General features: G+C 45.1%; 1 protein-coding gene across 2 annotated transcripts in view; it reads right to left on the bottom strand.

The window, feature by feature from the left end:
* The window catches only part of SOAT1 (sterol O-acyltransferase 1), a 108415-nt gene that overhangs the window by 26987 nt on the left and 67056 nt on the right, over positions 1–14372 (bottom strand). For both annotated transcript variants that reach the window (XM_029618112.1, XM_029618113.1), the window contains exons 5-6: positions 1934–1993; positions 280–387 (exon numbers count right to left, since the gene is read on the bottom strand). In XM_029618112.1, the coding sequence (XP_029473972.1) occupies positions 280–387; positions 1934–1993 (168 nt within the window). The remainder of the gene's footprint in view (positions 1–279; positions 388–1933; positions 1994–14372) is intronic.

The following is a 14372-nucleotide window of genomic DNA, read 5'->3' as shown; positions in this document are numbered from 1 at the left end:
CCGGCTTTTAAGACGTATAACTTTATCATAGTAAGAGGGGAATGGAGAGTTCCTGCATCCCTGCTGCCAGGGGTTTCCAAGGCTAGAACCATAAGCCAGGGCCCAGTGAGATGCTTCTAGGATTACTCCGTGCCCTCTGACATCAACCTCCCACTGTTTCTCCTAAACTCAAACTCAAGCACTTTCAAACGTGTTACCCTCTCTCCCACTCCCTTGAAAAACTATACATCCCCCCCTCACTGGAGCATCCACCCAACATCCAGGTGCTTGCTCTCTTACCTTCCTTCATCAATGAAATCTACAAGCAGCGTGCTGAAGATGAAGAGAATGAGCAGAGCAATAAACATGTGGTATATCGTCCGGATGTGGTTCACTTCAAACAGCTCGCTGTGGAGACATTCAATGAAGATTAGGTTAGGCCAGGGCAGGGCCTCCGTCACACGGCACAGCACACTCCCAGCGCTGTGCTACCAGCAGGAACGCAGCACATTGCCCTGCTTCATGCTAGGTAAGGGCAGCAGGAAATATTTGCAAACATTACTTGCTTTCGAAATGTGCAAACTAGTTCCAACATAGCAAAACAGATCAGAAGGAGGATGCTGAATGTAAAGAATGAAAACTCTGAAGGAGAAACACAATCGGGCTGATTCAGTATGGTGCGCTCGGCCAAGCGCATCTTTAGCCCCCGTTTGGCCGTGCGTTTTTGACGTGCTATTTTTACCCCTTATACAGTAAGGTGTAGTAGTGCGTGGAAAACGTGCTGCCAACCCCCCCCCCCCCCCCCCCCCCGAAACTAATAGCACCCGCAACATGCAAATGCATGTTGATGGGCCTATGAGTCATTCCCGTGTGATCCAGAAAGTAAAATGTGCAGTGAAGCCACACATTTAAATTTCAGCCAGCACTGGGAAAGTGTACAGAAAAGCAGAAAAAAATGCTTTTCTGTACACCCTCTGACTTAATTATCATAGCGATATTAAGTCGGAGGCCCCAAAAGTAAAAAAAAATTTAAAATTAAAAATCTGCCCGCGGGTTGGAAGACAGGCGCTCAATTTAGCTGGCGTCCGTTTTCCGAATCCATGGCTGTCAGCAGGTTCGAGAACAGATGCCGGTAAAATTGAACGTCGGCTGTTAAACCCGCTGACAGCTGCTGCTTCTGTCAATAAGGGTGCGCTAGGGACGCACTAGTCTCCCTAGCGCCTCTGTATTACCGCGGGCCCAGGAGAGTGGCCTGGGCGCACGTCAGGAGAGCGGGCGCTCACCTCAGAGCGCCGGCTCTCCCACGGTTTTTACTGTATCAGCCCGTATGTGCACATAGTTAAAGATACTGTGCTCTCTTTTCTTTTTTATTGGCCTAGCAAGTTTCCTACTTCTGCTGGGGCTCCAATACCATGAGCCTTTATTCACAACCTCCCAGGTTTCTCTCCCCACTCATTTATAACCTCCCAGAGAGGCTGGGCCTTTGCAGCACTTCACCAGGTGCCACAGCCTGCAGCGTCCTCAACAATCCGACACGGGCAACCGGAGTCTGGCCACATGGAGGACAGGTTTCAAAGACATTTATCTGGATAAAGGAGTGGTTCAGCAAGTAAACTGGCCTGGTTGAAAATGACGCTATGCTTAACGTGCCATTCTGCTGCCAGGGTCCCTCTCATGTTAAAGGAGATGAATGCAAAAAAATATCACAGGATAGGCTGCAACAGCTGTCCTGTGCACCTTTTTCCCCAACTGATGCCATGCTTGATATCATCCCCACTTGTTGAGAAGATTAAGAGCAGCCAGAGTTATAGTTCCTCCCCTGTTGCAGGCACTGGGAGAGGATTCTGGACCCGCTGGTATGAGGGCTTCAAAAACAATACGAGCTGGCAGCCTGTTTGCAGAAGGGAGAGGCCAGGGCATCCCTCCTGCCATGTACCAGAGGACATATACTCACTCGAGGAGGGAGCGTCTGGAGATAAAAATCTTCTCATGCTGTGACGCGGATTTCACCCCCCTACGGAGAGAACAAAATCGAGACAACCATGTGAATTGTTGCTGGAGAGAGAAACAGAGATCATAACCAATCTAAAGTGTAGCTCCTGACACCAGTACGAGCCAAAACAGTTTCTAAATGAAAGATGTGCACCCCTGGTGCAAGAAACTGCAGACACACCTGCACCGTGACCTCTCACTTATCAGGATGCGAAAAGGCCTGGAGAGAGAGCAAGAGAAGCTTAATTTTAAATGAACTTTAGGGCAGACTGAGAATGGATGAAGGGCTGTACAAAGCCAGTTTTCCCTTTTATTTCATAGCAAGAAGAGCTTAAAAAGGCATAAGTCACTCTTAACAAGGGATATGTAAAAAATTTAAAACAACCAAAAATGTAACAAAAAATAAAATCCCACAATACCTTTCTTCTCTAGAAACAGGGCTCCATCTTCCAATATGCAGAACACTGATTTTAACTCTAAATAATACATTAAAAAAAACCCCAAACCACATCACATAAGTATGCCCCATATTCAAAAGAGTAACAAGGTGTCACATAGCTGATGACATCAGGGAATGCAGAATAGACTATGTTGTCACTGGCTGCGCCTTACCTCTAAAAGACAGACAGACTTACAGGAGAACCTCACACTGCTTTTCTTTGAGAAATTTATCTCCTTACCTCCATATAGATAGAAAAATCATAAATTTTAAAAACAGTAGAAAACTTTATTCCTTAATCCATCCCTAAATAATGAAACTGCTACATCAGTGTTTAAGATTAAAAAAAAAGCAGAAGAAATCAGTCAGTAATTGGCCATGTGACAGCGTGCTTCAATAAGTCAGCTCTAAGTCACAGCCCTCAGTTTCCTGAGGAAGCTCAGAAAATTCTGCTGTACATTTGCAGAAAATTGCACATTAAATGTAGATCTTTATTTACTTTATTTTTTTTTTATAAAGTTGTCCAACCTCTCTTATGCATCTGGGTAATTTTGTTCTTTGAATCTTGTGGATGGGGGAAAAGAGATCTTAGTGATCAGTGCAGGAAAGGGAGGAAGAGGAAGCTGCATAAGGATGGGGGAAGGAAGGAAACGGGTATTTCAGATTCAGGAAGAAGAGAAAAGAAGGATTCCCTTTACACCTGCAATACATTCTCTCTCTCACACACACACACCATAGATCTGATCTTCTCTCTCACATAAGCACATTAATTGCTAATCCCCCCTCCCCTCTCTCTCTCAGGGCTATCCCCCCCCCCCCCCCAGCCATCCTCCATCAATCCCCTCTCAACCCTATCCCATTATCGTTCACCTCTCTCTCACAAACTAACTATCCCCTATCACAGGACAGTGGTGAAGGGTCCTTAGTGGCATCGTTTGACAGCTGCAACAAGTGCTGGCAGGAGGGCTGACATCTCTCTTGCCAGTGAAGATGGAGGACTCTCCAGAATGGTAGAGATTCATTCTGGAGAGGGCACGAGGAGAATCAGAGTACTTGGGGGGGGGGGGGGGGTGCAGTTTTGTATGGTGCCATGGGGACAGATTTGGATACTGAAGAGTTTGGGGAAGGGGGAGGTCTGGATGCTTAATAGTGCAAGACAGGGGCTTAATCTAGCGTGCGGTGTGGAGATGGATGGTGCCTCTTTCATTTAGGGCCGATTGGCAAGGGGGGATTTTGAGAGGCAGCATGTGCAGTTAATATTTAACACCTGGTCCAAGGCAGATGTTACATTTTTGGCATTAAACAAACTCACAGTAAATAACATGTGGCAGTCAGCATATCAGGCTGCTTACTGTGCACACATGGAAGGCTCATTTACATGTGATGCTCCTTCATTTCCACGCATGGACATGCTAATTTTAGCCTGCTCCCACCACTGTCTCTTCACTTTAAGGTACAAATGGCTTTATCGTATAGGAAGTTATTTTTAGCACACATAAAAGGCTCTTGTTATGAACACTTAAGCTTCTTTACTTAGGCCCCAAAGTAGTGAAAGTAAAACAACAAGGAGAAAAAACTCCCACAAAATTACCAAGTACAAAAAGAATAGCAGCAAGGATAATTCCAGGATTCTGGAGATGTTAAATAATGTGTCTGGTTATTTTGGTGTTTCTAGCCTGGTTACAGGATGCCACATATTTTGCTGTGATAGCTTACATCTCTCCTGTTCCCCTCATGATTAAAGTTTATCCTGCTCATTCTTTTGGGGGGAAAACTGATGTTCTCTCTATTTGTACTGCGTTGTTCCAAATGTAAACCGGAGTGAAGGCATCTAGCTAAACTTCGGTATATAAAAACGATTAAAATAAAATAAAAATAAATATTACTTTTTCAAAATGTGCATGTCTGATAATGTTTGTCTTTTTCACAGAACAGGAAGGAATGCATTTCTACTTCCCCAGTGTTGCACTGTATGCAGAATATGGCTTCTTGGGGTTTCCATTTTAGTTTTTGTCTGCATCTTTCTCATTTGTTGTCACGTACGACCCGAGTCACTAAGGTTTTTCTCCCATATTGTGCACCCTTATTCTGCATTTGGTGAGGGACTGCTTGTGTCCTGCACATGTGACCAAAGCAAGGTATTCTGCTAATACGTAATTCTTCTGTAGGGATCAAGCACAACTTTATTTTCCCAAATCTGCATCTTCCTGCAGGTGCTGCTTTGGTGTCATAGGGCCTGTTGTAATATTAGCAGTGCTGGTTTCTGCCATTTTAGCCCTGCAAGTTAGTGCTATCATGGTATAGCAGGCTTGCTATATAAATGCTGAGAGGTCGATATTCAGCAGGCCAGTCAGCGGAAAAGTTAAGCAGGCAATTTTACCCATACATTCAGAGGCACTGAGCTGGAACAACAGAGCAAGCTGATGTCACAGTATATATACTCCTGCAGTGACCCCAGCAAGACAGAATTCTCTTCAAAAGCAACTGTGGACAGACTAGCAAAAAACTTGATTAAAAAGTCAATCATAACTGTCTCAACCAACAATAAACACTAAACTCAAGTAAGAACATAGGTACCCCAAGCTAGGGACTGGATGAAGACTTACCAGTAATCCCTTGGGATCCATAGACCCATAGGAGGACTATTGAAGAATCAATCAATCAGTTGGCAGCAGAGGGCAGGAAGCTGAGTCCATCTGTCTACACTAAGGAAAATGAAATAATCAGGTAAGTAATTTCTCCATTTCCTACAGTGTAGACAGATGGATTCAGTGTGTACCAAAGTTACTCCTGAACAGGGCAGGATGCTACCCGCGGTCCAGTCAACACCGCACATGCAAAGGCTGTGTCCTCCCAGGCCTGCACATCCAGACAATAAACCTGGAAAAGGTGTGTAAGGAGGGCCATGCCACAGCTCGGCAAATGTCAACGGGAGACAACAACCGAACCTCCACCCATGACACTGTCTGAGCTCTAATAGAATAAGCCCTAACCTGACTAAGCAATGGCTTTTCAGCATCCATATATGCAGCTGTAACCACCTCCTTAATCCAGTGAGCTATCATAGCCCATGAAGCTGGTTTGCCCTGATTCTTTCCACCATGAAGAACAAACAGACGATCCGACTTTCGGAAAGATTCAGAAACCTCCAGATACCACACGAAAAGTCTCTTGACATCCAAGGAACGCAGGAGGCGATACTCCTCCGCATCCCTGACCTTATCCAGGGATGGAAAAGAAATAGACTGATTCAAATGAAACTCTAAGACCACCTTAGGCAAGAAGGATGGAATAGTCTGCAACTGCGACGCCTCTGGAGTCACCCAAAGGAATGGCTCCTGGCAAGACGAGGCTTACAACTCGGAAATGTGACAGAACATTTAGCCACCAGGAACACTGTCGTCAGGGTCAATAACCATAAGGAAAGATCACGTAGTGGTCAAAAAACGTAGGGCCCACTAATAAATCCAGCACAGGTTAAGAACATAAGAACATAAGAAAATGCCATACTGGGTCAGACCAAGGGTCCATCAAGCCCAGCATCCTGTTTCCAACAGTGGCCAATCCAGGCCATAAGAACCTGGCAAGTACCCAAAAACTAAGTCTATTCCATGTAACCATTGCTAATGGCAGTGGCTATTCTCTAAGTGAACTTAATAGCAGGTAATGGACTTCTCCTCCAAGAACTTATCCAATCCTTTTTTAAACACAGCTATACTAACTGCACAAACCACATTCTCTGGCAACAAATTCCAGAGTTTAATTGTGCGTTGAATAAAAAAGAACTTTCTCCGATTAGTTTTAAATGTGCCCCATGCTAACTTCATGGAGTGTCCCCTAGTCTTTCTACTATCCGAAAGAGTAAATAACCGATTCACATCTACCCGTTTTAGACCTCTCATGATTTTAAACACCTCTATCATATCCCCCCTCAGTCGTCTCTTCTCCAAGCTGAAAAGTCCTAACCTCTTTAGTCTTTCCTCATAGGGGAGTTGTTCCATTCCCCTTATCATTTTGGTAGCCCTTCTCTGTACCTTCTCCATCGCAATTATATCTTTTTTGAGATGCGGCGACCAGAATTGTACACAGTATTCAAGGTGCGGTCTCACCATGGAGCGATACAGAGGCATTATGACATTTTCCGTTTTATTCATCATTCCTTTTCTAATAATTCCCAACATTCTGTTTGCTTTTTTGACTGCCGCAGCACACTGAACCAACGATTTCAATGTGTTATCCACTATGACACCTAGATCTCTTTCTTGGGTTGTAGCACCTAATATGGAACCCAACATCGTGTAATTATAGCATGGGTTATTTTTCCCTATATGCATCACCTTGCACTTATCCACATTAAATTTCATCTGCCATTTGGATGCCCAATTTTCCAGTCTCACTAGGTCTTCCTGCAATTTATCACAATCTGCTTGTGATTTAACTACTCTGAACAATTTTGTGTCATCTGCAAATTTGATTATCTCACTCGTTGTATTTCTTTCCAGATCATTTATAAATATATTGAACAGTAAGGGTCCCAATACAGATCCCTGAGGCACTCCACTGTCCACTCCCCTCCACTGAGAAAATTGCCCATTTAATCCTACTCTCTGTTTCCTGTCTTTTAGCCAGTTTGCAATCCACGAAAGGACTAAGGTTAAGACTCCACAAAGGAACTGGCAACCACCAGGAAGGCCGAAGGTACTGCACTCTAAGAAACGGGCCACATCAGGATGGGACGATAGGGAGACACCACTTACCGTGTCTCTGAAACATGTAAGAGCTGCAACCTGAACCTTCAAGGAATTAAGGGCCAATCCTTTATTCAACCCATCCTGCAAAAAATCCATAAGAAGAAGAATCTTAACCAAACGAGGAAGAACACCACGCTCCTTGCACCAGGCCTCAAACACTCTCCAAACCCAGACATATGCTAGAGAAGTGGAGAACTTCCACATGCGGAGTAAGGTAGCAATCACTGCAGAAGAATATCGATGCTTCAACAGGCGAGCCCTCTCAAGGGCCAATCTGTAAGATAGAGCAGAGTCATATCCTTGTGAAGAACCAGCTCCCTGCTGCAACAGATCTATGTGCAGCGGAAGACGAAGAGGGTCCTCCATCAGAAGTCTCTGCAAATCCGCATACCATGGATGCCTGGGCCAATCCAGAGTACTAGCCCCCTATGGATTTTGATTCTGCAAATGTCCCTGTCCACTAAGGGGCATGGAGGAAAGGTATAAAGCAACTCGTCTTCCGGCCAGACCTGTACAAGAGCATTGATGCCTAGGGACCACGGATCTCTCCTGTGACTGAAGAATAGAGGAACCTTCACATTGTAAGAAGTCATCAGCAGGTCTAGGGACGGAAGACCCCAGCGATCCACTATCAGCTGAAACACTTCAGTGGACAACACCCATTCTCCGGGATCCAGACTCTCCCCTCTCTACTCATGCCTTGTCTTTTCCTGCGATGAGAGAGGCTGAGATCATCTGACAATGTCCTTCCGCCCATTCCATAAGTGGGTCTATTTCCTGTGACACTTGCTGGCTCTTGGTTCCTCCCTGGCGATTAATATAGGCCACCATCGTTGCGTTGTCCAACATCACGTGGACCGCTTGACCCATTAGTCTGTGGCTGAACGGCAAGCACGCAGACTTTATCGCCTAGGCTTCCAGGCGACTGATGTTCCAGAGAGCTTCTTCGACCATACAACGTCCCTGGGACGTTAGTTCTTGACAGTGACCTCCCCAACCCTGGAGACTCACATCTGTCGTAAGCACCAACCAGTTTGGGGAGGACAAAAACCTCCCTGTCTCAGATGAGCCTCCTGCAACCATCACTGGAGGTGAGAGCAGATTTCCACCGACAAATGGAGCCGAAGTGAATAGTCCTGAGACTGCAAATACCAATGAGACAGCAGTGTGTGCTGAAGAGGGCACATATGAACCCTTGCCCACAGCACCACTTCCAGGGTTGCCGCCATCAAACTGAGTATCTGTAGATAGCCTCATACTGTTGGGCGGATAGTGTTCACCAACTGATGCACCTGAGACATCAACTTTTGGACTTGTGTGTCTAGTAGAAAAAACTTGCCCAGCCTCATTTCGAAGTGAACTCCCAGATGCTCCAACAACTGAGAAGGCTGGAGACTGCTCTTGGCAAAGTTCACCCACCAACTGAGCTCCTGCAGCAAGGAAACTACCTTGTTGGACACCAGACTGCTCTCTCCCAAAGACTTGGCCCAAATCAGCCAGTCATCCAAGTATGGGTGCACTAGGATACCATCTTTTCTCAATGCTGCCACCACGACCACAACCTTTAAAAAGTACTGGGGGCAGTGGCCAGACCAAAGGGCACAGCCCAAAACTGATATTAGCAACCCAGCACCGCAAAGCATAGAAAACATTGGTGCTCCAAAACAGATGGGAATATGAAGGTAAGCCTCGGACAGATCCAGGGATTTTCTTTTTTTTTTTTCTTTTTTATTAAAATTTCTTAATCGCCTTTCACAAAAGGTCAAGGCGGTTTACAGTAAAAACACACAAAATAACTGTAGAACATACCTCATAAAAAACATAACATGAATTTCATATGAATAAACATTGACCAATATCTGCAAACATTACTCACATTCAGTATTTCATGTAAATAGTTGAAAACATTTATCAATATCTGCAAATATTACTCATATTCAATATCACAGTAATCAAACTTATTCTTTAAACAATGATCACTAACTTCTAAAAAAAAAAAAAGTATTTCATTCAGAACGCATAGGTTTATATCTTAACACGCATCTTAACACGATGTCAAACTCCCCCAATTGTACGGCCATTATCACAGATTGTAGGGTTTCCATGCGAAAATGAATCACCCCCCAGATGACGGTTGACACACTTGAGGTCCAGGATGGAACAAAAGGAACCTTCCTTCTTGGGTACAACAAAATAAATGGAAATAGCACTCCATATTTTCCTGACAGACATAGGCATGGGAACCACAGCCCTCAGCTGGAGGAGCCTCAGAAGCGTAGACTCCACTGCCTGCTTCTTCTGCTTCCCATATCACTTCCAAGACCCATTGATCTGATGTGATCTCGACCCACCTCTGATAAAAGAGAAAGGGGGATGCCCATCTTCTCCTCCTGAAGGTGCGTTGGCAAACCTTCATTGGGAAGCTCGGGACGAGCAACCACCCGAGCCTGCGCCTCTCTTGGACTGTCGGGGACAAAAGGACTGAGACTTACCAAAAGGCCGAGTCCTCTGAAAGGTCAAGTTTCTGTAGGGACAAAAATGCTTGGAACCCCTCAGATGACCCCTCATAGAAAGGGGGCGCTGCAATTGCTTCTTATTCTCTGGTAACCAGGAACCTGGCACATAACCGTAGGATTGGTAGAGGGAGGGGCCACCGGCTGAGGATCAGACCTGAACGGAGTGGGCAAAGTGGAGGACTGCGCCTGAACAAAGGCTTGTAACCCTTGAAAAAAAAAAAAAAGAACTCCACCCAGGAAAAGCAGCTGGATCCAGACCAAGCCCAGAAGGTAATGGAGCAGGCCCAACTGAACTGCCACCTCCTGCAGAGGAGCCAGTGAAGGGAATACCAGGATCTGGCACACTTCCAGCCAAACCCTAACCAGACCATCATCAGAATGAGAGGATCCAGGTTTAGAAAAATCTGAGGAAGACAACTAGCCCTGGAATTACTAGAATGCTCCAATCTTAGCTGGGCGTACATAGGGGTAGATTTTAAAAAGGAGCGCGTGCGGCGTACATGTGCGCGCGCTACCCGGCGGGCACGCACGTTATAAAATCAGAGGTCAGTGCGTGCAAGGGGGTGCACAATTGTGCACCTTGCACGCGCCGAGCCCGCGCTGCCTTCCCCTGTTCCCTCCCAGGCTGCTCTGAAATCGGAGTGGCCTCGGAGGGAACTTCCCTCCCCCCACCCCACTTTCCCTTCCCTCCCCCATCCTTTCCCCCCTACCTTTTTCTTTTTCTGTCTTATTACAAAACTTACTTCAGCCCTGGGGCTGAAGTAAGTTTTGTAATAAGACAGACCCGGCCCGACTGCAGACACGCGATCCCTGGCACCGCAGCAAAATGGCTGCTGTGCCTGGAGCCTCTGACCCCGTCCCTGCCACCCCCCCCTCCTTCCCGCCTCTTTAGTAAAGCCCCGGGACTTACATCTGTCCCAGGGCTTTACGTGCGTCACAGGGCCTTTTGAAAATAAGCCCGGCGTGTGTAACCTTTTTAAATTCGGCCCATAGAGTTCAGATCCAAGTGGACAACCATTTCCTGACCTCGTCCAGCACTGGCTAATTATGGTGAAAAGTGACTGGACAGTAACAGTAAAATAAGGATTCACTCACGAATCCTGAATTGACCCTGAATTAAACATGAAACAGTACATCTCTCAGAAATTAAAAGAAGGATACGGTAAACTAATGACCCTGAGAAGACTGAAACCCCTGCTAACGATGAAAAATTTTCGCACAGTTCTACAGACAATGATATTTGCAAGCACAGACTATTGCAACTCTCTGCTATTAGGGCTACCACAATCAACGATTAGGCCACGCAAATATTGCAAAATTCCGCTGCTAGAATTTTGACAGGCAAAAAAAGACGTGACCACATTACAGGAACACTTGCCGAACTACACTGGCTTCCGATTGAACAAAGAATTCAATACAAGGTATTATGTATAATTCACAAGCTAATCCATGATGAAAAAGCAGACTGGCTTAATACAGCACTGCACGTACATGTCCCGCACAGAAACCTGAGATCTGCTAATAAGGCTCTACTAACCATCCCCTCTGTTAAATCAGCACATCTCACGCAAGTAAGAGAAAGAGCACTGTCACTGGCTGGTCCTGTGCTGTGGAACACCATGCCACTCGAGATAAGGCTACAGAGAGATTTTAAAATATTCAGAACCAACTTGAAAACCTGGCTCTTTAAACAGGCTTTTTGTAAAGAAAAAGAGAAGGAGAAATACAGTTGATTGAAAAGGTCGCACCAAGCAAACAGTTGATGTTTTTAACCTATAAATGTATCTTAATGTTAAATTCGAACCGCCTAATATTTCATAACATACAGATAGGCTCACCTTCTACACATAGTTTATTATTCTAAAATGTTACCGTACTTTGTTGGCACATGTTTAACTTGTAAATCTATACCACTCATATTTTACTTTATCGTGCCTCTATGTAAACTGTTGTGATGGTTACCTAACTTAACGAGTTTTGAATTAAATAAATAAATAAATAAATAGAATAATTCTAATCTGTAAGTTTAATCTTTTTTATTCACTCTTCCAACTTCTTGTTAATAAAATCCTTAGTTTGTTAGCTCTGTCTGTCCTGGATTGGTTCATTAGCTGGTCTGTATTTGGTCTGTAGGTGCATTTCTAGTAACTGTGCGACCCCTGAGTTGTGTGATGTCCCTAGAAACCACCACAGAAAAGCAGGCAGGCAGGAAGTCAGTCAGTGGGTGGGAGGCTGCCAGACACATGCACAGGTGCAGGACCCTTCAAGTGACCACAAGGTTAACTCTTGAGTGGGTGTTAGGGGTGGAGCTAAAGCATTACATGACAAGAACAGTTTATTAATGATACTATTAACAAATATTTCTATAATTTGTTAGTTTGCTCTATATGTTAGAAATGTAAAGAAAAGCAAAAGAAAAATGAAACCTATCTGGTTCTCAAAGGAGGTGGCTGACAAAATTAAAGCTAAAAGAACTGCATACAAGAAATACAAAAGATCCCAAAGGGAGGAGCACAAAGAAGAATATCTGATTCAACTGAGGGAGACTAAGAAATTAATCAAGTTGGCAAAAAGTCAAGCAGAAGAGAGGATTGCCAAGGAGATAAAATATGGTGACAAAACATTTTTCAGATACATCAGCGAAAAGAGAAAAGTCCAAAGTGGTATAGTGAAATTGAAAGGTGGAAATGATCAATGTGTGGAGGGAGACGAAGAAATGGCAGAAATATTAAACGAATACTTCAGCTCTGTGTTCACTAAAGACCCTGGAGAAGGACCATCTCTACACAACAAGAAACTGGAGGGAAGCGGAACAGAGGAAAATCCATTTACAGTAGATAATGTATGGGGAGAGTTAAAGAATCTGAAAGTGGACAAAGCCATGGGGCCTGATGGGATTCATCCAAGGATACTGAGGGAGCTCAGAGATGTGCTGGCGGGACCGCTGTGCGACCTGTTCAATAGATCCCTAGAAACAGGAGTGGTGCCGAGTGATTGGAGAAGAGCGGTGGTGGTCCCTCTTCACAAGAGTGGGAACAGAGAGGAGGCTGGTAACTACAGACCGGTTAGCCTCACTTCAGTGGTGGGAAAAGTAATGGAGTCACTGTTGAAAGAGAGAATAGTGAACTATCTACAGTCCGGAGAATTGATGGACCAGAGGCAGCATGGATTCACCAGAGGAAGATCCTGTCAGACAAATCTGATTGACTTTTTTGACTGGGTAACCAAGGAATTGGATAGAGGAAGAGCACTCGATATCATATACTTGGATTTCAGCAAAGCTTTTGATACGGTTCCGCACAGGAGACTGGTGAATAAAACGAGAAGCTTGGGAGTGAGTGCCGAGGTGGTGACCTGGATTGCAAATTGGTTGACGGACAGAAGACAACGTGTGATGGTAAATGGAACCTTCTCTGAAGAGAGCGCGGTTTTAAGTGGTGTACCGCAAGGATCGGTGTTGGGACCGGTCCTGTTCAATATCTTTGTGAGCGACATTGCGGACGGGATAGAAGGTAAGGTTTGTCTTTTTGCGGATGACACTAAGATCTGCAACAGAGTGGACACGCCGGAAGGAGTGGAGAGAATGAGACGGGATCTAAGGAAACTGGAAGAGTGGTCGAAGATATGGCAGCTGAGATTCAATGCCAAGAAGTGCAAAGTCATGCATATGGGGAGTGGAAATCCGAATGAACTGTATTCGATGGGGGGGGAAAGGCTGATGTGCACAGAGCAGGAGAGGGACCTTGGGGTGATGGTGTCTAATGATCTGAAGTCGGCGAAACAATGCGACAAGGCGATAGCTAAAGCCAGAAGAATGCTGGGCTGCATAGAGAGAGGAATATCGAGTAAGAAAAGGGAAGTGATTATTCCCTTGTACAGGTCCTTGGTGAGGCCTCACCTGGAGTACTGTGTTCAGTTCTGGAGACCGTACCTTCAAAAAGACAAAAGACAAGATGGAGGCGGTACAGAGAAGGGCGACCAGGAAGGTGGAGGATCTTCATCGGATGACGTACGAGGAGAGATTGAAGAATCTAAATATGTACACCCTGGAGGAAAGGAGGAGCAGAGGTGATATGATACAGACTTTCAGATACTTGAAAGGTGTTAATGATCAAAAGATCATTAACACCTTTCAAGTATTAACACCTTTCAAGTATTAACACCTTTTTTTCCGAAGGAAAAAAATCAGCAGAACCAGGGGTCACGATTTGAAGCTCCAGGGAGGAAGATTCAGAACCAATGTCAGGAAGTATTTCTTCACGGAGAGGGTGGTGGATGCCTGGAATGCCCTTCCAGAGGATGTGGTGAAGACCAGAACTGTGAAGGACTTCAAAGGGGCGTGGGATAAACACTGTGGATCCATAAAGTCAAGAGGCTGCCAATGAAGAGTGGGTGACTCGCCAGAATGATGGCTACTGCCTGGAGTCAATACCCTTATTAAATAAACATACACAGGCTTACGGTGACTCCAACATCGCTCTAAGCTTCAACAGCAAGAGGAAATGTGGAAAAAAGGATTCACACTCACAAAGGGGAGTAGCTGGCTTGTTACGGCGGTTGCTACCCCAAATCAAATAAGCCTGATACTTCACTTTCAATGCATATACAGCAAAGTTCTCTGATTCAACGGCAGGGGAGAAGAAAAACTGATACTTCACACATCCAGCAGAGCTCTCTGCTTCAACGGCAGGGGAG

Source organism: Rhinatrema bivittatum, chromosome 10 (genome assembly GCF_901001135.1).
Source record: "Rhinatrema bivittatum chromosome 10, aRhiBiv1.1, whole genome shotgun sequence".
In the NCBI taxonomy this organism is placed as follows: Eukaryota; Metazoa; Chordata; class Amphibia; order Gymnophiona; family Rhinatrematidae; genus Rhinatrema; species Rhinatrema bivittatum.
Note: the sequence above shows the minus strand (reverse complement) of the source record. Positions and strands in the feature narration are given on the sequence as shown.